Here is a 24,494-nt window from a genome sequence, read left to right on the forward strand (position 1 = left end):
GTAGGTGTACTAGCTTTTGCAAACCTACTTAGGACAGCTGATTCATCATCAATGGGTGAGACACTCATGGTGCATTGTCTCTAGCCTTTATTTTGCTCAGTTTAATGTCTTTAACATTTGTGTTAGTTACATAACATGTATAACTATGAATTAATTAATTTATTAATATCAATGCCTCAAATACCACCATGTGTATCCGACTACAAAGTTTGTCTAAAGTTGTCTTCTGTATTATCTCTTTTTATTTACCCCAGTTTTTTAGATTGTAAATAAAACATAACCAATTTCTAGCGAAAGTCATGGCATATGCTAAATTCAAATATATGTGCACAGTTTATTTCATCTATGCTTTAATGATTGCCATCACAAACTTCAATGACAGTAATATTTTTAATTTCCTTTCACTTGAATTATAAATAGGATAAATGGATTTCTTATTTTTTTCACATATCCATCATTAAATGCATTCTTTCTTTTGCTGAGTAGTGCTCAAACATTCTTTATTTTCTAATATTATAGCAATCACTCTGGTTTAGCATGATTCATTTGCAACATTTTCTCATATAAGCCATAAACAGCACACTCTGTAAGAATTTTCCAGTTTAGGTTGGGATGCTTAAATACATTGGCATTTCCTGAGGAGTCAGTCCCAGATAATTCAGAGAATTTGGACAAATATATTAGAAAAAGGAAGGTCAATTTTATGTATTTGATATATATATATTTAAAATATGTGGAAAAGCACTTTTTTACTTTGGTCAATTAAAAATCTTTGTTAGCTAGATAATATAATTGATAGTCAAATATGTTTCGATTTTCAAAATATTATTTAAATGTTTAAAATCATTACTGAAAAAAAATTCAGTAAAATAATTATTTCAATTACAAAAATTGTCCACAGTAGATTTATAAAATAAAAAGCAATTAAAAATAAAGCAACTTAATTCAATAAGTTGAGAATAATATTACATTCATGACAAACTAGTTTTTAGTAAAGTTTATAATTTTGTGTTCATATTGTTAATTTTCACCAAATTTATGTTTTGTTTGTTCTGATTTTTTTTCAGATACCTAATTCATTTGTATATAATATATAACAAACTCACATATATAGAAAACCAGAGAAACATCTCTGAATTCATCCTCTTGGGACTTTCTTATGACCAGAATATACAAACATTTTGCTTTGTGCTCTTTTTATTCTGCTATGTTATCCTGTTGGTAGGGAATCTTCTGATCCTTGTGCCCATTCTAGGCAGTCCTCTTTCTAACCAACCAATGTAGTATTTCTTCAGTCACTTATCATTCATAGACATTTGCTATGCCTCTAGTATAACCAAACTAATTGGTGATCTACTAGGGGGGACAAAAAACATTTCTTATGATAATTGCATGTTACAGATTTTTACAATGCATTTTTCTGGCAGTATTGAGGTCTTCATTCTTACTGCCATGGCTTTTGATTGCTACATTGCTATTTGTAAACCTCTCCACTATATGATTATCATGGACAGGATAAAATGTAATCTTCTAGTCTTGGCTACTTGGCCTGGTGGGGCTGTCCATTTTTTTCCTCAATTATCAATGATAATCTAGTTGCCTTTTGTGGTTCTAATAAAAATGATCACTACTTTTGTGATATCTTTCCTATGTTTAAAATTGCTTGTGCTGATACCTACATCACTGGTGTCCTTCTGGTTGCCAATTCAGGAATGGTTTCCTTATTTAATTTTATTGTCTTATTAGTTTCTTATGTCATCATATTATTCACCTTAAGAAATTACTCAGCTGAGGGAAGATGCAAAGCCTTCTCTACTTGTGGGTCTCATATTACAGTAGTCATCTTATTTTTTGGACCTTCAAACTTTGGTTACCTTAGACCTTAGACCTCTTACCTTACACTAAGGATAAGGTTTTAACACTATTTTACACTATCACTGCCCCTATGTTCAATCCTTTAATCTATACACTGAGAAATACTGAGATGAAAAATGCTATGAGGAAAATTTGGTGTCAAAGGTTATTTTCAAAGAAAGCACACGATTAATGTGAAGAAGCTTGTATGTAAGCAATTTTTATAAAAGAAAAGGGATTGATGTAAAAAAAAAAAAGATTATCTCATAGATTTTATATTCTATCATCATTTGAATGGGATTATTGAGAACAGAAGTTTAGAAACTTAAAATCAAAACCAGTACTAAATTTGTGCATACCAAAATAGCTGGAAGTTTGATCAGTTTTTGCAGTTTTATGGTGGTTTAGACATAGTTACCTGCAAGGGGAAAAAAAAAAAAAGAAAAACTGGTTCAAAACAAATAAGACAATTCTATATTGATCCTTGAATATTAAGATTAAAATATTTTAAATTATGCTTATTTTAAAAACTCTGGGCTTATGGGCCAGACCATATGATGGCTCATATTATATGGCAGTAGAAAAGTTGAAATATGAGATAAAATTATATCCATAGATTTGTGAAAAAATATTCACATGCATATCTTTTAGCATTCAGAAATCAGTAATATAACAAAAGATCAGTATAGCAGACTCTGTTTTAACTTGCTTCCAAATGGTCACTTGACTTCACATTAAAAAATAATAAAATCTAGTAAAGACAAACTAAGAATCAGTAATTCAGGAAGATTAAAACCACAATTAATATTTTCCACCTATAGATTAGAATATAAAGCATTTCCCATAAAAATACAGAAATGATTAATAAAAAAATTGTAGGTGTTAACAAACCCTTAATTGTCTAAAATGATAAGTAATTGGCTCATGATTGGATTGGTGCTTAATGATCTTTCATACTACAATGAGGGGGGGAAAGCTAGCAAAAGACAAATAATATCCAATTAAAATCAATAAAAGAAACAAATGAGTGCATTTTTTGTAGTACATGGATATTAATAGCAACTTTATTGTTAATTGTCAAATCTTGTAGGTAACTAGGATGACCTTCTGTAGATGGATAGATAAACTGTGGTACTTCTAGACAATTGAATACTATTCATCACTACAAGAAACTTACATGCATTCAGTTCAATTGCTCAGTCATGTCAGACTGTTTGTGACCCCATGAACTACAGCATGCCAGGCTTCCCTGTCCATCAACAACTCCCAGAGTTTACCCAAACTCATGTCCACTGAGTCGGTGATGCCATCCAACTATCTCATCCTCTATTGTCCCCTTTTCCACCTGCCCTCAATCTTTCCCAGCATCAGGGTCTTTTCCAATGAGTCAGCTCTTCACATCAGGTGGCCAAAGTATTCGAGTTTCAGCCTCAACATCAGTCCTTCCAATGAACACCCAGGACTGATTTCCTTTAGGATGGACTAGTTGGATCTCCCTGCAGTCCAAGGGACTCTCAAGAGTCTTCTCCAACACCAGAGTTCAAAAACATCAATTCTTTGGCGGTCACCTTTCTTTATAGTCTGACTCTCACATTCATACATGACTATGGGAAAAATCATAGCCTTGACTAGACAGACCTTTGTTGGCAAAGTAATGTCTCTGCTTTTTAATATGCTGTCTAGGTTGGTCATAACCTTTCCTTCCAAGGAGTAAGCCTCTTTTAATTTCATGGCTGCAGCCACCATCTGCATTGATTTTTGAGCCCAAGAAAATAAAGTGTCTCACTGTTTCCCAATCTATTTGCCATGAAGTGAGGGGACCAGATGCCATGATCTTCATTTTTTGCCAACTTTTTCACTCTTCTCTTTCACCTTCATCAGGAAATTCTTTAGTTTCTCTTTGCTTTCTTCCATAAGGGTGGTGTCATCTGCGTATCTGAGGTTACTGATATTTCTCCCAGCATTCTTGATTCCAGCTTGTGCTTCATCCAGGCCAGCATTTTCCATGATATATTTTGTGTCTAAGCTAATGTCATGATGTATGTCAAAACCCATAAACTGTATAAAACCTATAATAAACCCTAATGTAAACTGTGAATTTTGTGTGATGAAGTTGTGTCAATGTGGATTCCTTTGAATGTAAAAATACACCCCTCCGGTGGGAGAGGTTGTCCTTGTGTGAGGATAGGGGTATATGGTTTTGCTAAATTGCCTTACAAACTAAAACTAAAACTGCCTTACAAAGTAAAATTCATTAGTTAAAAATATACATTATGTCAAATAGATACATCAACTTATCTTGAAACTAGAATGAAGAAGAGAATTCTGAGAAAGATTTTATAGATAAACCAGAAAAGAATTTTATGAAAGTCATTTGAGCATGCTTAATAGGATTTAAATAACGATCTTTAAAAAAAAAAAAAAAAAAAAACCGGCAAATACCATTAGAGAGAAAACACTAACAGGTTTTTATGAAAAGGAAAATAAAGTATTGAAAATACTTTAGAATGTATAAATGCAGTAAAACTAAAAATAAACCTACCACACGATCCAGCAATTATCCATATATATAAATATATACATATGTATATATACATATATATATATATGTATATGTATATTGAAAACAGTGACAGATTTTATTTTCTTGGGCTCCAAAATCACTGCAATGGTGACTGCAGCCATGAAATTAAAGGATACTTGCCATATATATATATATATATATATATATATATATATATATAAGAAATCACACACACTAATTGAAAAAAAGTATATTCACCTCATTTTTCAATGAAATGTAATTAAAAGATGCTTGCTCCCTGGAAGAAAAGGTATGACCATCCTAGACAACTTACTAAAAAGCAGAGACATGACTTTGCCAACAATGACCCATATAGTCAAAGCTATAGTTTTTCCAAAGAAAGCTGAACGCTGATGAATTGATATTTTTGAAATATGGTGTTGGAGAAGACTCTTGAGAGTCCCTTGCACAGCAAGAAGATCAAACCAGTCAATTCTACATGAGATCAACCCTGATGCTGAAGCACCGATACTTTGGCTATGTGAATGTGATATGAAGAGCCAGCTCATTGGCAAAGACCCTAATACTGGGAAAGATTAAAGGCAGGAGTAGAAGTGGACACCAGAGGATGAGGTGATTGGATGGCATCACTGACTCAATGGACATGAATTTGAGCAAACTCTGGGAGACAGTGAAGGACAGGAAAGCCTGGTGTGCTGAATTTCACATGGTTGCAAATACTTGGACATGACTTAGCAACTAAACAACAACAACAGTGTTCAATAGCAGCATTATTATAATTGCCAAGGAAGCAGCCTAAGTGTCTATTACCAGAGGAATTGATAAAGAAGATGTGGGGCATGCGCGCGCGCGTGCGCACACACACACACACACACACACACACACACACAGAGGAATACTACTCAGTCATAAAAAGAGAATGATATATATTACCACTTTCAGGAACATGGATAGACTTGGAGGGCGTTATGCTAAGTGAAATAAATCAGACAGAGAAAGATAAATACTCTATGATATATCTTAAATGTGAAATCTAAAAGCTATGACAAACTAGTGAATATAGCATAAAAAAGTAGACTCACAGATATAGAGAGAAAACTAATAGTTTTTTGGGGGATGGCAAAATAAGGGTGGAGGAATGGGATGTATAAACTATTGGATGCAAGATAGGTTAAGGGATGTATTGTAAAACATGGAGAATATAGCCATGACTTTGTAAATGAAAGTAACCTTTAAAATTGTATAAAAAGTAAAAATTCCAAGAGTCACAGTCATTCTAAAGATGCTATATAAGGAAGTATGCATGCGTGTGCTAAGTTGCTTCAGTTGTGCCTGACTCTTTGAGACCATATAGACTATTGTCCACCAGGCTCCTTTGTCCATGGAATTCTCCAGGCAAGAATAGTAGAATGAGTTGCCATGCGCTCCTCCAGAGGACTTACTAATTTAGAGATCAACTTGTGTCTCTTACATCTCCTGCATTGGCAAGCAGGTTCTTTACCAATGGCAGCACTGGGGAAGCCCACAGGGAATTATAAAGGATGGAAAAAAATGATAACAAAGGTAAAATTAGGTATTATTTTTTAAAGCAGAGAGGAACTGCACAACTTACCATCCCCAAAATTCCTAATAAATAATCAAATTATCTCAAGATTTGGGAATTCCCTGGTGGCTCACTGGTAAAGAATCCACCTGCCAAACAGGGGATGCAGATTCAGTCTCTGGGTTGGTTGGGAAGAACCCCTAGAGAAGGAAATGGCAACCCACTCCAGTAGTCTTACCTAGGAAATTTCATGGACAGAGGAGCCTGGCGGGCTACAGTCCATGAGGCTACAGAGTCCAATGACTTAGTGATTAAACAATGGTAAAACTGGCAGTCCAGTGGTTAATACTCAGTATTTTCACTGTCGGGTCCCTGAGTTCAATCACTGGTCAGAGAACAAAGATTCCTGAAACTGGCAGTGTGGCCGGCAACACCAACTAGAGAAAAATAAACAATCTCAAATCCAAGAATGTTTAAGGAAAGTGTTATTGTTGTCATTACTATATTTTTAAATATTCAATGATTATTTTTACTTTGCTGCACTGGGTCTTCACTGCTGCACCCTGGCTTTCTCCAGTTATGGTAAGTATGGCTACTCTTTGCCGGGGTGCACAGGCTTCTGATTGTGGTCGCTTCTCTTGCTGCATAACACTAGCTCTGGGGCTTGTGGGTTCAATAGCCATAGAATAGGGACTTTGATTGCTCTGCAGCATGTGAAATCTTCCCAGACCAAGGATTGAACCCAGGTACCCTGCCTTGGCAGGCAGATTTCTATCCACTGTTCCACTAGGGAAATTGTGTTATCGTTTTTTTTTAAATCGCCAAATTTAATTTTAGTCACGTTCAATGATGCTTACTTTTCACTTTCATGCATTCGAGAAAGAAATGGCAGCCCACTCCAGTTTTCTTGCCTGGAGAATCCCAGGGATGGCGGAGCCTGGTGGGCTGCCATCTATGGGGTCACATAGAGTCCGACAAGACTGAAGCGACTTAGCATGATGCTTACTAAGCTGAACAGAACCAAACAAAACTGTCACTAACAGTGAAATAGAAGTTGAGTTAATTAATAGAGTCATTTCAAAGGACTATCTGTTCAGCTCAGTTCAGGCCCTCAGTCATGTCAGACTCTTTGCGAACCCATGGACTGCAGCACGCCAGGCCTCCCTGTCCATCACCAACTCCCAGAGTTTACTCAAACTCATGTCCATTGAATCAGTGATGCCATCCAACCATCTTGTCCTCTGACATCCCCTTCTTCCACCCTCAATCTTTCCAAGCATCAGGGTCTTTCCAAATGAGTCAGTTCTTCACATCAAGTGGCCAAACTGTTGGAGTTTCAGCTTCAGCACCAGTCCTTCCAATGAATATTCAGGTTTGATTTCCTTTAGGATGGACTAGTTGGATCTACTTGCAGTTCAAAAGACTCTCAAAAATCTTCTCAAACACCACACTTCAAAAGCATTAATTTTTCAGTGCTCAATTTTCTTTACAGTCCAACTCTCACATCCATACATGACTACTGGAAAAACCACAGCCTTGACTGGATGGACCTTTGTTGCCATCTTTAAAAGGTAATTATTTGTTTTCATTGTCATATTTCCCTTTCTTAGCAACTTTCAAATGTAAAATATGGTATTATTAATTAAAACCATCATTCTATACATCACATATCCAGGAAGAATTTACCTATTTTATAAATAAATTTGATAACTGCAACTTTGGACCTTTTGACTCTCTTCACACATTTTGTCATGCCCCTTCCACCCACCTCTGGCAACCAGCAATCTATTCTCTGAATCTATGAATTCAGGTTTGTTTGCTTTTCTTTCTTTCTTTTTTTTTTGTTAAGATTTCACATATAAGTAAAATTATACGGTATTTGTCTTTCTGTGTCTGTCTTACTTCTTTTATTATAATGCTCTCAAGTTCCATCTATGTCATTAAAATGGTAAGATTTCTTTCTTTTGTATATGCATATACACATACATGCATATATCACATTTTCTTTATCCATTCCTCTGACAGTGGACACTTAGGTAGTTTCATGTTGTGGTTATTGTGAATAATGTTGCAGTGAGAATGGGAATCATATATCTCTTTGATGTAGCAATTACATTCACATTTTCTTTATATTCAGTCCAGCATACCATGTTTCATTTAGTATTCTTCTCTCTCTGCATCATTATTGCTCCTGTGTTCAATCTCTTTATCTGTATGCTGAGGGATATAAAGATGAAAAATGCTGTAAGAAGAGCTTAGTGTTAAACACTGTAATCACATCATAACAACTGTTGCTGCTGCTGCTGTCACTTCAGTCGTGTTCGACTCTGTGACCTCATAGACGGCAGCCCACCAGGCTCCCCCTGTTCCTGGGATTCTCCAGGCAAGAATACTGGAGTGGGTTGCCATTGCCTTCTCAGTATCTTAGCAACAACAACAAAAAAGGTGGGGCGAGGGACAGCTAGATGAGATATATGTGGAATCAGAGAACAATAAATTATTTCACAGATTAATTATTCCACTAGTACTGTTTTATAAAGTGACATAAATAGGACTTCTAGATTAAAAATGGCTACTAATCAAACACCAATTCTACTTACAAAAAAATTGAATTGAAAATGTAGTTAATTTTGTTGGATTTTGAGATGATGTGATCAGGCTTATATGCCTAAAAATCATCTGGAGTACAGTAATTAAGTCACTACTATATTAAAATGAATACTATAATGAAAAAAGAAAAAAATAAGAGGGAAGTTAGGTTTAGTGCTTTCTGTATCATCATCATCAAAGACTACTGTAACTTCTATCTCTTGAGGATCACTTCTTAACATACTTTTCTACACCCCAGTTTCTTCATCTGTGCAATGGAGCTGATAAGCGTTATCTATCTCTTAGGGTTGATATAAAGATTAATAGGCTAAATCTCATCAGTTGGCTCGTACTTTACAGATAGTAAATATTTGCTATTATTAATGAGGCTCACAGAGCAGAGCAGAAGCAAACATTAGTTTTGTATATAGATGTAAAAAGAGGAAAAGCTGTTGAAAAATTATAAGAGCAAAATTACACAATGCTCGACTCCACTGTTGACAATTAGTCTAATAAGTTTTTTGTAAACCTAGAAAGATATGAAAGAAAGTACTATATATGTGTAATTTTCTAGAAAAATTCATCTTAACTGGAAGTACATTAAAGAACATTCATTTTGCCCCCCTGGAGACAAAGATGAAAACACTACATGAGGATGGATGAAAATTATTTCTTAACAGAAGGACTGACTACAGGTTTCCTCATATAACAGCAAGGAGAAAAGAAACTCAAACTGCATATATAACAGATCTCAGTCATTAAGGGATTCTAATTTGCTGCAGGTTTACCTCTTTTGCAGGGCATTTATAGTCCACTTCTATAACTTGATAATTATAAGTTGTTCTATAAGTTGTTCTATAAGTTGCTCTGATAAGTTAGATCTAAAAGGACACTGGTGAGTGGATTATTTGGGAACATACACATAATTATTTTTGCTGTTTAATCGCTTAGCCATGTCTGAATCTTTGTGACCCCATGGACTGTAGCCTGTTAAGCTCCTCTTTCCATGGGATTTCTAGGCAAGAATTCTGGACTGGGTTGTCATTTCCTTCTCCAGGGGATCTTCCTGACCCAGAAATCAAACCTACATCTCCTGCATTGGCAGGTGGATTCTTTACCACTGAGCCACCTGGGAAACCCAATATACATAATTAACTTGAACTAAGTAAGCAACCTTTTGGGAAGAAATATAGGTACCTTTAAGATATAAAGTTTACTTAAAACTTTACAGAATTTTTGCCTAAACCCCTAAGGAATGATGTGGTAATATAAACACAGTCTATAAAACTCCATTTGACTAGTTTTGGATAAAATAATACTCTTCTTACCCTCAAGCTTTTTTCTGTGGAAGAAACCCCCATTATTTATTTGATTTGATGGTGTTTGGGGGACAGAAGTTACTAAGATTATGTAAATGTTGTACTATTTATTTACAGATAGGGGAAATTAGAAAATGAAACTCAGCAGTAGCATTCAAGTTAGAAACTTGAAAGGAAATCACTTGAGCAGTTAAAGGATGACTCTCATTTCAATGAAGACAGGACAGAACTATACAAGAAGAATAGATTCAAAATAAGTGCTGAGGAAAATATGAGTAAATTATGTCTTTTTCTTCCTTGCCAGGAGTTTCCATAAACATGTGGTATTTCTTGCAATATATTTTTAACTACTGGGTTAAGAAAATATTAATTGACTGTTGCTTTTAAAATATGCTTTATTGTAAATTCTATAGCCTAGGAAATTTTTTGATTAAAGGACAAGGAAATTCAAGGAAGATTTGAGAGTAAACTGAGGGTGGAATAACAGATTCTGGAAAAATAAGATCAAAGTCATAAAATAATACTGCAGGATGCCTGCATATATATAAAAAAGTACATGTTGTTATAACTCAAGGGAAAAGGTCAGTAAAATATTAAGCAATATTAAGCTAATTTTTTTTCTGAAAAGACATAATAGTGGAAAGGACTATTAGAACAATGAAGATAATTTCTTCATTTCACAGAGCCAGGTGTTTTCAACTTAACAGATATAAGAAGTGGCAATGTTAGGACATGCTCCTAAATACATTTCTCCTGCCTATTATTTTACATGGTTAAGAGTTGAGATGCACTTAGTGCTCACACTTGAAATAACATGAAATTGCTTCCTACAGAAGAATATGAACTGTATGATTGTTACATTTTTGAGTGGCTTATTTATGACAATTCAGAGCTGACTTGGTTTGTGGTTTCTCATAGAAACTTTAGCCTAACTATGTTCTGTGTTCCATTTACACATTTTTTTTTTAATTTAAGTTTTTGTGACTAGAATGGAACAATGATTGATTCAGAAGGCATCATAGTTTTATCTAGAAGGTTTAAGAAATCTATGCAAACTTCAGAGTTGGGTGAAGTGGGGTTAATGTTAAATCTATCTTGTTGCTTTGCTTTTTTTTTTTTATTTATCCTTTTTGAAACGTTGTAAAACAGGCAATGGAGTGAGAAAATTTTAAACTATAAACCTTAGTTTGCTGCATACTAGATATGCTATTATATACAAATTATTTAACCTCTGAACATAATTTATTTTTGTGTACATTTATTTCAACACAGTCATCTTGCCATGTGTACACTACTTTATGCTTTTTTTTTTTAATCTTTCTCACCTGTAATCAAAATTGACCCAGAGTCAATCTGAATTTTAAATATTTCTTGGGGGTTTAAAAAAAGAAAAATATTAAATATATTAACTACCTTGCAAAATTTATGTCTGAATTTAGTGTCTTAGTTAAGACATATAATGAGGGATACCCAAAAAATATAATAAATGATTAGATTGTAATCATTATTTTTAAAGACCTTAAAAGATATGAAGTTAGTCATAGTACTCCTATGTCAATGAGGAAGATGAATCAAGGAAGAACGTCAGGTAAGAAATTAAGCATAGCTGTAGCTTTCTGGATAAAAATACAGAAAACCTTCAAGGAAAATTTTTAGTAAACTTGTAATAAATTCAAATTGATGAATTGGCTTTCCTGAGATTATTCCTAATTTTCCTTTTGATAGAAATTTAAAATTATATAAATGCCTAAATATGCTTTAGTCGTGATAAAGGACATATTTGAAGTATATAGTGAATGCTTCAAGCGAGTAGTATATTCAACATTATTATTTTATTCAAATTGAAATGAACAGCCTTTCTATTTACTGGCTAATAACCATGGTCTGATCTGGGCACTGATCAGAAGCTACTTCTCAATAAATTTGTCTCTAAACAAATTCCTAAAAGTAGTTTATTTTAATTTAGCAAAAGCTCTTAAAATTCTGCTATGGAAACAAATTTTATTTATTTTAAAATTCTATCTCTATTACAATGCAGTTATTCACCATGTAGGTAACAATGTAACTTAAACAATAATAGGAAGAATTGAATAGGAAGTCTAAACAGAAATTGATCAAGAAGCCAAGTATGAGGTTGATTATGAAAACATATAGTATAAAAATGCCAACACCATGAAGACATCTGAAAAGAATTTATCCTAGTTTATTTTTATTATTCATTATTTTAAAAGTTTTTGACAGAGAACATTGTTAACCAATCACTGTCATCTTTTCAGAAGCATTAAAAACTCTATTGTGGATTGATAAAAGACATTCATGTCAACTAACACAGATGCTGATCACAATTTGCTAGAAGAACTAACAGAAGTCATTCAGTATATATTAATACAGATTCTTATTAGAGAGTATTTTGATTACCTGATTTTTATTCAGAGACACGTAAATGAGTCCTATTAAACCTGTTAATAATTAGTGCCTTTAAAATCATAGGATCATTACTCTTCTCAATAAGCATTTCTAAATATTGGTTCATGAATTATTGCAGGTGATTTATATGTTCCATCTACACTAATCATGGAAAAAATGCAATAATGTCACTGTATTTTTCTTTTGGGACTTTCCAAAAACAAGATCACTGAAATCATTCGCTTCATCTTATTTTTATTTTGCTACATTGCTATTTAGATAGCAAATGTGCTCATCATGATTTCTATTACCTGCAGTCAGCTCATTGAGCAACCCATGTATTTTTTCTTTAATTACCTTTCACTCTGTGACCTTTGCTCCACATCTACTGTGACACTTAAGCTAATAACTGACTTACTGGCAGAAAGGAAGATCATTTCCTATAGGAACTGCATGGCACAGCTCTTTAGCATGCATTTCTTGGAGGCATTGAGATCTTTATCCTCACAGGGATGGCCTATGACCATTACATGGTCATCTGCAAGCCCCTGCACTACACTGTCGTCATGAGCAGGCACAGGTATAATGCCATCATCATTGCCTGCTGTACTGGGGTATTTATACACTCTGCCAGTCAGTTTCTTCTCATCATCTTCTAACCCTTCTGTGGCCCCAGTAGTAGATCACTACTTCTGTGATGTGTAGCCTTTGCTGAAACTGGCCTGCTTGAATACAGGCATGATAGGTTTCTTCCAGTTCCAGTTCAGTCTCTCAGTCGTGTCTGACTCTTTGCGACCCCATGAATCCCAGCACGCCAGGCCTCCCTATCTATCACCAACTCCCGGAGTTTACTCAAATTCACCTCCATTGAGTTGGTGATGCCATTCAGCCATCTCATCCTCCTTCTGCTCCCAATCCCTCCCAGCATCAGGGTCTTTTCCAATGAGTCAACTGTTCGCATGAGGTGGCCAAAGAATTTGGAGTTTCAGCTTCAGTATCAGTCCTTCCAATGAACACTCAGGACTGATCTCCTTTAGAATGGACTGGTTGGATCTCCTTGCAGTCCAAGGGACTCTCAAGAGTCTTCTCCAAAACCACAGTTCAAAAGCATCAATTCTTCGGCACTCAGATTAGTTATTGCTATTTCAGGCCTAGTTGTTTTGGTGACTTTTACTGTCTTGATGCTGTCTAACTTTTTTATATTGTTTGTCATCAGGGCATATTCCATGGAGAGCCACAGCAAAGCTCTCTCCACTGGCAGTTCTTATATCACTGTTGTAGCCCTGTTTTTCACACCTGAGTCATTCACTTACATCAGACCAGCCACAACTTTCCCAGAAGATAAAATGTTTGCTCTTTTTTACACCATCATTGCCCGGATATTCAAGCCTCTGATCTACATGGTGAGAAACACGGAGCTGAGGAATGTCTTGAGGAAAGTTTGGCATCCTCATGTACTTCTGGAAAGAAAGTAAATTTTCTGAAGCTTTTCTGCATTTCATGACGAGGTTCCCTGAGACCATGGCTGCAAATAAGATCAATTCTCATCACCTCTGCTTGGAGAGATAAGTGAAACAACAACAACAACAACAACAACAACAACAACAGCATATCCTGTCTGTTCTATGTTTTTACACTGGCAGCTTACATAATTTTAAGCATTATTCTTATTCTCACCCTCCTTCATCTGTCTTAACAATTAAGGACTATGTTTATGCAAACTAGCCAGACTATGTTATTAAAAACAAAAAGTTACATTACATATTTAGCATCCTATTGAAAAAAGATAAAATAAATCATGCACATTTTATGCCTTAAAATGTTGAGAAACTGAATAAGACATTACCTTCCATTTTCAAACTTTTATTCAACTATACATGCACGTCATTCATGTATAGTTCATGAACGGTCAAAAACTGAGCAATACCATGCTCAAAAATTGCTCAACAAACTGCTCAAAAACCGAGCAGCAGCCAGATTGCGTCAGAAATTATCAATACACCAGAACTCCACCTTGTACCCCTGTATAATTACAATTTCCCCACAAAATCACTATTTTTATCTTTAAAATCAATTTATATCTATTTTTGTATTCTATGAAAAAGATAGCAATAGAGATCATACTCTTGTGTCCAGTTCTCTATTATTGTGTTTGTAATACTCATTCATTATGTATTGACTTCTCTGATTGCTTTCATTGATCTACAGCATCTCATTGAATGAATATGTGACCATTAATTTATCCATTCTTTTGGTGCTAGGCATTTGGGTCATTTCTCACTTAGAGCTATTAAGAGTAGTACTGCTTTAAACATTTTGGAATGTCTTTTGGTGTATATATGTCTTCTATTGTTTCTTTTTAATATGTTTTACATTGTAAATTTTAATACTTAAAATTTTAAGATAGTGGTATGCGGGGGACTGCCCGTAAAGGGTTAAGTCTTGGGAGCTGCTCAGCAGATATGCAGAGCCTTAGGCACGTTCCTAAGCTCCCTGTCCCGCCACCCTCAAGAATTTTTATAGCCCTTAAAGCCCCAAGATGTCTTGTTTCTGCCACATGTAAGATAGATAATCTTATAGTGCTCTGTACACAATGGTAAGGGTCTGGTGATTGTATCCTGAGGTTAAAAAATAATCCTGTGCATGTCTTAAGTCACGTATTTTATCCTATAAATATTGTAGCCTAATAAAGAAAGGCATCAGCCATTTGTGGTCTGATCCTCTCAACCCCATCTTTTGTCTCTATCTCTTATTTTTCTTAGCGGGGACGCTCCGTTCTCTCCCTGTGCAGGTGCAACTCTTGCTTGTGCTGGCCGCGGCAGGTGGCGCCCAACGTGGGGCAGATCGACAGTTTTCCTCGCCACTACTCTTATTAAGCTGAAAAGAGTGAGTATATAAGTATACAAGTGATTTAAATTAAGGAGGAGTAGTAAGGTATATAGTTGAGAGTATAAATATGGGACAGACGCATAGTCGTCAATTGTTTGCACATATGTTATCTGTAATGTTAAAACACCGGGGAATTACTATCTCCAAACCTAAATTAATCAATTTTCTTTCATTTATTGAAGAAGTCTGCCCTTGGTTCCCCAGAGAAGGCACAGTAAGTTTAGAGACGTGGAAAAAGGTAGGGGAACAAATTCGGACTCATTATACTTTACATGGCCCTGAAAAGGTTCCTGTAGAAACTTTATCTTTTTGGACACTAATTCGTGATTGCTTGGACTTTGATAATGATGAATTAAAACGTTTAGGAAATTTTTTAAAACAGGAAGAAAATCCTCTTCATGTTCCTGATTCGGAGCCCAAGTATGCTGTTCCCGAGGAAATTGAAGGTGACCCTCCATTTTGTAACTTATCGCGTCCTTCGGATAATGATGATTCACTTTCCTCCACAGATGAGGTGGAATTAGACAAAGGGGCTGCTAAATACCATCAAAAAGACTGGGGTTTTTTAGCACAAGAAAAGGGGGCGTTAACATCTAAAGATGAATTGGTTGAATGTTTAAAAAATCTCACTGTTGCTTTACAGAACTCAGGAATTAAGCTTCCTAATAACAATTTAAAATTCGCTTCTGCTCCACCTCTTCCCCCTGCCTATGCTCCTTCTGTTGTTGCGGGTCTCGATCCCCCTCCGGGGCCTCCTCCTCCTCCGCCATCTGAAATTGTGTCTCCGCTACAAAAGGCATTAAGACAAGCACAACGACTTGGTGAGGTTGTCTCCGATTTTTCTCTTGCTTTTCCTGTCTTTGAACATAACAACGAGCGTTTCTATGAAGCGCTGCCTTTCAAACAATTAAAAGAGTTAAAGATTGCTTGCTCACAATACGGTCCTACCGCTCCATTCACTGTTGCTATGATAGAAAATTTGGGTACTCAGAATCTACCCCCAAATGATTAAAAACAAATAGCTAGAGCTTGTCTTTCGGGGGGAGATTATTTATTATAAAAATCTGAAAATGTTAAACAGTGTGCTCGTATAGCCGATGTTAATCGGCAGCAAGGTATACAAACCCCCAGTGACACCTACAAATATATTGATCATGTTATTATTATTGTTACAGCGGATACAAAATGGAGAGGCTACGGCTTTTTGGGCATACATTCCTGACCCGCCTATGATTCAATCATTAGGATGGGATAAAGAAATAGTACCTGTCTATGTCAACGACACAAGTCTTTTAGGAGGAAAATCAGACACTCATATTTCCCCTCAGCAAGCCAATATCTCCTTTTATGGTCTTACTACGCAATATCCTATGTGCTTTTCTTATCAATTACAACATCCTCACTGTATACAGGTGTCAGCTGATATATCCTATCCTCGAGTGACTATTTCTGGCATTGATGAAAAAACCGGAAAAAGATCGCACCGTGACGGAACTGGACCTCTCGACATTCCGTTTTGTGACAAACATCTAAGCATCCGCATAGGAATAGACACTCCTTGGACTTTATGTCGAGCCCGGGTTGCGTCGGTATACAACATCAACAATGCAAATACCACCTTTTTGTGGGATTGGGCACCTGGGGGAAAACCTGATTTTCCTGAGAATCGAGGACAGCATCCACCCATTCTCTCTGTAAACACTGCTAATGTATATCAAACAGAACTGTGGAAACTTTTGGCTGCCTTTGGTCATGGTAATAGTCTATATTTGCAACCCAATATCAGTGGGAGTAAATATGGTAATGTAGGAGTTACGGGGTTTTTATATCCCCGAGCTTGTGTCCCTTACCCATTCATGTTGATACAAGGCCATATAAAAATAACATTGTCATTGAATATTTATCATTTAAATTGTTCTAACTGCATACTTACCAATTGCATAAGAGGTGTTAAAAAAGGAGAACAAGTTATAATAGTAAAACAACCTGCTTTTGTAATGTTACCAGTTAAAATAACTGAAACTTGGTATGACGAGACTGCTTTAGAATTGCTACAACGCATTAACACGGCTCTTAGCCGCCCTAAAAAAAGTGTAAGCCTGATTGTTCTGGGTATAGTATCTTTAATCACCCTTATAGCAACTGCTGTTACCGCTTCTGTATCTCTAGCACAATCCATTCAAGCTGCTCATACTGTAGATTCCTTGTCATATAACGTTACTAAAGTAATGGGAACACAAGAAGATATAGATAAAAAAATAGAAGATAGATTATCAGCTTTATATGATGTGGTTAGAGTTCTAGGGGAACAAGTTCAGAGCATTAACTTTCGTATGAAAATTCAATGTCATGCTAATTATAAATGGATTTGTGTTACTAAAAAGGCCTATAATGCATCTGACTTTCCGTGGGATAAGGTGAAGAAACATCTACAAGGAATTTGGTTTAATACTAATGTTTCTCTAGATCTATTGCAATTACATAATGAAATCCTTAATATAGAAAATTCTCCTAAGGCTACTTTAAATATAGCTGATACTGTCAACAATTTTTTACAAAATTTATTTTCTAACTTCCCTAGCCTGCATTCACTGTGGCAAAGCATAATTGCTGTGGGCGTGGTTTTGACTGTTGTACTTATCGTGATTTGTTTGGCTCCTTGTTTTATTCGTAGTATTGTTAAAGAATTTTTACATGTAAAAATTCTGATACATAAAAACATGTTGCAACACCGACATCTTATGGAACTTTTAAAAAAATAATAAAGAGAGGGGAGCTGCGGGGGACCGCCCGTAAAGGGTTAAGTCTTGGGAGCTGCTCAGCAGATATGCAGAGCCTTAGGCACGTTCCTAAGCTCCCTGTCCCGCCACCCTCAAGAATTTTTATAGCCCTTAAAGCCCCAAGATGTCTTGTTTCTGCAACATGTAAGATAGATAATCTTATAGTGCTCTGTACACAATGGTAAGGGTCTGGTGATTGTATCCTGAGGTTAAAAAATAATCCTGTGCGTGTCTTAAGTCACGTATTTTATCCTATAAATATTGTAGCCTAATAAAGAAAGGCATCAGCCATTTGTGGTCTGATCCTCTCAACCCCATCTTTTGTCTCTATCTCTTATTTTTCTTAGCGGGGACGCTCCGTTCTCTCCCTGTGCAGGTGCAACTCTTGCTTGTGCTGGCCGCGGCAGTGGTACACCCTTGTATTAATAATCTTTGCTAATATATTACTGACATAAACTAAAATATATCAAAATTTTAAATGTCACTAGAAAGACATTAAGGTGGATGCAATAAGAAGTTTAGAAATATGTGAAAGTTCTAACACTTTTAGAATTCATTACTGGGGTCTGGGGTATATTAATCAATGCCAATCAAGCTATCAATCACAGATGCAAAGAATAAGACTGTTAGAAAGATAGCTTGTACAATGGAGCTTAGGAAAAATTCCCAGAATGGAGTGTCAGGTAATGTTTACAAGATTAACATTTAGGTAATCATCACTGGGAAATATTTAAAAATAAGATATTTACTGGAGGATATGGAGTTGCTTATCATAAGTAAAGCTGGAAAATTATTTACTTAGATTCTGAGTAGAAAGAAAAAATGCATTTCAACGGCCTCTAAATAGGGGCAGTGGTTTCAGGTAAACAAGGTATAAGCAGATGATGCCACCCTTAGCACAGAAAGTGAAGAGGAATTTAAAAGCGTCTTGATAATGGTGAAAAAGGAGAGTGAAAAAGCTGGCTTAAAACTCAACACACACACACACAAAAACAAAGATCATGGCATCCAGTCCCATCACTTCATGGCAAATAAATGAGGAAACAACGGAAATTGTGACAGACTTTATTTTCTTGGGCTCCAAAATCACTGTGAATGGTGACTGCAGCCATGAAATTAAAAGACACTTGCTCCCTGAAAGAAAAGCAATGACAAATCTACACTGTATTAAAAAGCAGAGATATTACTTTGCCAAAGGTCTGTATGTTCAAAGCTTTGGTTTTCCAGTAGTCATGTAAGGATGTGAGAGCTGGACAGTAAAGAAAGCTGAGCGCCAAATATTGATGCCTTCAAACTGTGGTGCTGGAGAACATGAGAGATCCTTGGACTGCAAGGAGTCAAACCCGTCAATCCTAAAGGAAAGCAACCTTGAATATCCATTGGAAGGACTGATGCTAAAACTGAAGCTCCAATACTTTGGCCACCTGCTGCAAAGAGCCAGCTCATTGGAAAAGATCCTGATGTTGGGAAAGATTGAAGGCAGGAAGAGAAGGGAACAACAGAGGATGAGATGATTTTACGGCATCACAGACTCAATGGACATGAGTCTGAGAAAGCCCCAGGAGTTAGTGAAGGACAGGGAAGAAGTCCATGGGGTCGCAAAGAGTTGGACATGATTGAGCAACTGAACAACAACAAATGGTAATGCTGGTTTGCAATGCACACAGAAACACTTACATGTACACAAACACAAAATATAGACAATTACAACTTTCCAGGAACTTCTATTATAGCATAAATGAGATAAACATTCTTGAATTCAAAATCAAACTAAAAGAGAAAATATTTAATTTTTTCCAAAAGGTTATGACCACATTTAAAAAAAAAAACCTTGAATATAGGGGAAAATTATATTGAAAATAGATATTGCAGAGTATGTCACACAATGACTTTCTGTATTGAGGTCGTTGGACAAAAATATAATGTAAAAATATTTATTATATAAAAATAATAATTTTCAAAACATGATATATGAATCTCAAAATTTTGCAGGGTGTTTAAAAAATTGAATAAAAATAATATTTTAATTTGAAATTTGATGGATAAAACAAAAAGGAAAGAAACAGTAAATATCTTAAGAAGTTTATCTTATCTTAAGAAAGCAACAGTAAATAGAAATGCAGTTATTAACAAATTACCAAAACATAGAATTAGAAATACAAGAAGATAGAGAATATTTTATTCATTATCAAGGAAGTAAAATAAAAGTGTAAAACCAATGTTTATCAAACTCTAGGGTTTGGATAACAATGAGAGAAAAAAAAAATAAAGTGCTGATTATTGAAAATTTTCCAGATTGATGATAATTTTGAAAGAATGAAATATTGCCTTTTTCAGCCACATTGATAGTCCTAGAGAGAATTATGCTTAGTGAAATAAATCAAAGACAATTACGATATGATATCACTTAAATGTGGAATCTAATAAACAATACAAGTGAATCATATACAAAACACAAGCAGACTTACAGAAATAGAAAACAAACCCATGATTATCAAAGGAGAGAGAAAGGGGAGGAAGGACAAATTAGGAGTATGGGGTTAACAGATATAAACTATATATGTAAAACTGAGAAGCAATAAGAATTCATTATAGCACAGGCAATTATATTCAATATATTGTAATAACCTGTAATATCGACTCCCAACTGATGATTCATAGTTGTGTGTGTATCTTTTCCCTTTTGCAAAAGGAAAGGAAAGTTCATTTGGTTTGATTATTTTCTCTTCCTTTTATATGCAAAACCCAATCTCCCATTTGAGAAATGGAAATAAATGTGACAGTAAATAACCTGGGACTGAGAGGAATAGAGTGCCAGCTGGTTGGTATTTTTATTAAGTGACTCCTGTATCCATATTGCTTTGTTCATGACAATTATTCAAGCTCTGTATGTTTCCCCTTTGATTCTCTTTGTTGTTCCCCTCTCAAGAAGTAGAGACCTCCTCCAAAGAAACCTCATGCTTCCTCAGGGCTACTAAGTCTCCCTCCTGCGTTTCAAACAAGAGCATTAGCTAAAGATGGCAGAATTTTCTGACCATCCTCAGGTCTGAATAAGAATACTGCCTTCTAGAGACCCAGTGCCCAGAGCCCTGCTAAAGCAAAGTGGAGAGCAAATTTACAGACTGAAAATTCCCAGGAGACCTGAGAAATATAACATTGGACAACTGGTTAGTGATTATAGCAAGATTGCTTTAGAAACAGTTTTAGGAAAACAAATGCCCCTAGCTTTCAAAGAATGAATTTTTATAATGCCCTATTTATATTTGGTTCTTGCAGATATCATTTCCTCCAGGCACAAACGTAAAGCAGGTGGCTACTACAGAATGCATATGCACATTGCTTTAGCAGGTATAGAAAAATGTCTCTGGCTTATTTGCAATTCAGAGCAGGTGTAAACAAATTATGTCTAATCAAAAGACCAGACCACATCCCTGTGGAAAGAATTCATATTTCTCTGTGAGTTCAGGATGGATTCAAGGGCACCTAACTCTTGATTTCCTTTGCGAAACAACAGAGCTTCTCCCAGAAAAACAATCCTGAAGATATTTGCAGAGAATTAATATAACTTTGTTTGCATCACGGATTTTGTAGTCTCCCATTTTATTTTGGGTTTATATGATTGAAAAGTGTTAGCACAGTACTTACCAAAAGTGGAGTATGTACCAAGCAGATATTTTCCTGAAGACCTGGAAACTAACCTGAAGGCAACTCAAAAATTATCCTGATGTTTTTGCTTGTATTAGGCTAATGACATGCTATTTGCCTTTTGTTCTCCTTAACTGTTATTGTAAGGTTTTATATTTAATTGTGGTATAGCAATAAGAGTACATGCTTTGGTGATGTTTAGCCTTAATTGTATATTGCAGGCTGAATTGAAGTAGGGGAAATAACATTAAAATTTTGCAATGTTTAGGTTGTCTATGACTTTTGAGCATCTAATCTACAGAGATCAAATGATGATTTTCCTAAAATAAATTAGATTGATTGAAATTGGTGAATATAAGTCAATGGTAGGGAAAGGAATCCTGTCTAGTTGTTATGCACTAAGTACCATACTAGGAAGCTTCACATTATAATTTTATGTACTTCTCAATATTATCTTCAAGAGTATATCAGTATTGCAGTTGCACATATAAGGATTCTGAAGTTTAGACAGATTAAACATCCTTCCCAAAGAATCTCAAAAGAGTACACTTTGTTCCTGTTATAAGTTCTTAATAAAAATTTTATGGAAAGCAAAATATTTAAAATAATTTTGGAGAGTAAAATTGGTAGTGTCTAAGTTATGCAGGATGACAGTTGCTTGTCTTCCACTAATTCAGAAATAAATATTTGACACAATGGTAACATTTATTCAAACACTAATATTGAATAAATTGGCCAGGCATAAGGATCTACTATTTCATCTAATGGCAAATATGTGTGTGTTGAAAACATATAAGGGCTTGACAATCTTGATGGAATTTACTGTTATGTACAGAGGAGTTTTAATCAATGTAATTAGTTGTCTTCTTTATTTTATACTCCTCAGCTTTTCTAATTATTTTGCTATTGTCTTTATTAAAAAGTATTTATACTTGCATAAATGTAATATGAGTTTAACATTTTGAAATTTTTTCTTCAGTCAAAGGTTAATTTTTCCATGGCTATAATTTTATTCCCTCAATTTATTCATTAGATTAATTTTGTCATTGCCAGTCTCTGTAGAAATACTTGATATTTCACCATAATTTCCTTAACAGCATTCAATCAACAGCACATAGCTAATCCTTTAACTGTACAAATTGGGACACTGAAAACTACTGTGGTCAAATTGTAAGCAAAGATGTTGTAAATGGGTTTGAAATCATAAATGCTAATCTACATCTTAATTCTTGTAACGTCATAGATGTATTTTTAGAATAACCTGCCATATCATCTGTCATCTATATTTCAAAGAATTTGAAATATAGATTCAAATAATTCCACCACTGCTGTCCTTTGTGATTCCTTGTCTGTTCTTCTTCTATCCAGAAGAGGCATCAACAGTCTAACTGTAAACCAGATTATTTCTATGAGCTACTGTTTATTAACCTTCTGATTTGGGAGATTCATTCAGTTACTTTTTATCAGATTCTTTTGTAATGGAACAAAGGGACCATGTTCCCATGATTAAGCCATCCTAATAACTAAGCTCCTTCTTATTTAATAGTTTTCTTTATAACAATGTACTTAAATTTATTTAAAATGTAAGTTTTCATTTTATTGCCCTATAATAGACATAACATATGACTATAATTGTGACATTTTTAAAAATGAACCATACAACATGAATACATGCTAGTTAACCACCATGATCAGTGGAAGAGCTCATGCTGTCTCTTCATTTTTAACAAAATGATCTGCTGTCATTTTTTAAAAAAATGGAGGTAACAATAACAGAATATTAGTGGGAGACTTTAATACCCCACTCACATCTATGCATAGATCAACTAAAAAGAAAATTAACAAGGAAACACAAACCTTAAATGATACAATAGACCAGTTAGACCTAATTGATATCTATAGGACATTTCACCCCAAAACAAGGAATTTCACCTTTTTCTCAAGTGCACATGAAACCTTCTCCAGCATAGATCACATCCTGGGCCATAAATGTAGCCTTGGTAAATTAAAAAAAAAAAAAAAAAAGAAAGAAAGAAAGAAATCATTCCAAGCATCTTTTCTGACCACAATACAGTAAGATTAGATGGCAATTATGGGAGAAAAAATATTAAAACTTCCAACATATGGAGGCTGAACAACACACTGCTGAATAACCAACAAATCACAGAAGAAATAAAAATAAATAAATAAAAATATGCATAGAAATGGATGAAAATGAAAACACAACAACCCAGAACCAGTGGGACATTGTAAAAGCAATGCTAAGGGGAAAGTTCATAACAATATAGGCATACCTCAAGAAACAAGAAAAAAGTCAAAAAATAACCTAACTCTACACCTAAAGCAACTAGAATAGGAAGAAATGATGAACCCCAGGCTTGGTAGAAAGAAATAAATCTTAAAAATTAGGGCAGAAATAAATGCAGAAGAAACAAAAGAGATCATAGCAAAAATCAACAAAGCCAAAAGCTGGTTCTTTGAGAGGATAAATAAAATTGCCAAACCATTAGCCAGACTCATCAAGAAACAAAGGGAGAAAAATCAAATCAACAACATTAGAAATGAAAATGGAGAGATCACATCAGACAACACAGAAATACAAAGGATCATAAGAGACTACTGTCAGCGAGTGTATGCCAATAAAATGGACAACGTGGAAGAAATGGACAAATTCTTAGAAAAGTAAAAAAAAAAAAAAAGAAAGAAAGAAAGAAAGAAAGAAAAGTACAACTTTCCAAAACTGAACCAGGGAGAAATAGAAAATCTTAAAAGACTCATCACAAGCAGGGAAATTGAAACTGTAATCAGGAATCTTCTAGCAAACAAAAGCCCAGGTCCAGACGGCTTCACAGCTGAATCCTACCAAAATTTTAGAGAAAAGCTAACACCTATCCTACTCAAAATCTTCCAGACAATTGCAGAGG

At 35.0% G+C, this 24,494-nt stretch overlaps 1 protein-coding gene and 2 pseudogenes across 1 annotated transcript; all 3 read left to right on the top strand.

Moving 5' to 3' along the window:
• The first annotated feature begins 51 nt into the window (after positions 1-51).
• LOC128049978 (olfactory receptor 4P4-like) lies at positions 52-2,047 on the top strand (annotated as a pseudogene).
• A 10,413-nt stretch (positions 2,048-12,460) lies between these two features.
• LOC128049981 (olfactory receptor 4P4-like) lies at positions 12,461-13,731 on the top strand (annotated as a pseudogene).
• Positions 13,732-16,242: 2,511 nt separating this feature from the next.
• Positions 16,243-17,941, top strand: LOC128049982 (uncharacterized). Its single transcript, XM_052642291.1, is given in 2 exon segments — positions 16,243-17,901; positions 17,903-17,941. Coding segments are annotated over 2 exon segments (1,698 nt in total).
• The last annotated feature ends 6,553 nt before the right edge of the window (positions 17,942-24,494 follow it).

The sequence above is a fragment of the Budorcas taxicolor genome, chromosome 6, assembly GCF_023091745.1.
Source record: "Budorcas taxicolor isolate Tak-1 chromosome 6, Takin1.1, whole genome shotgun sequence".
Taxonomy (NCBI): Eukaryota; Metazoa; Chordata; class Mammalia; order Artiodactyla; family Bovidae; genus Budorcas; species Budorcas taxicolor.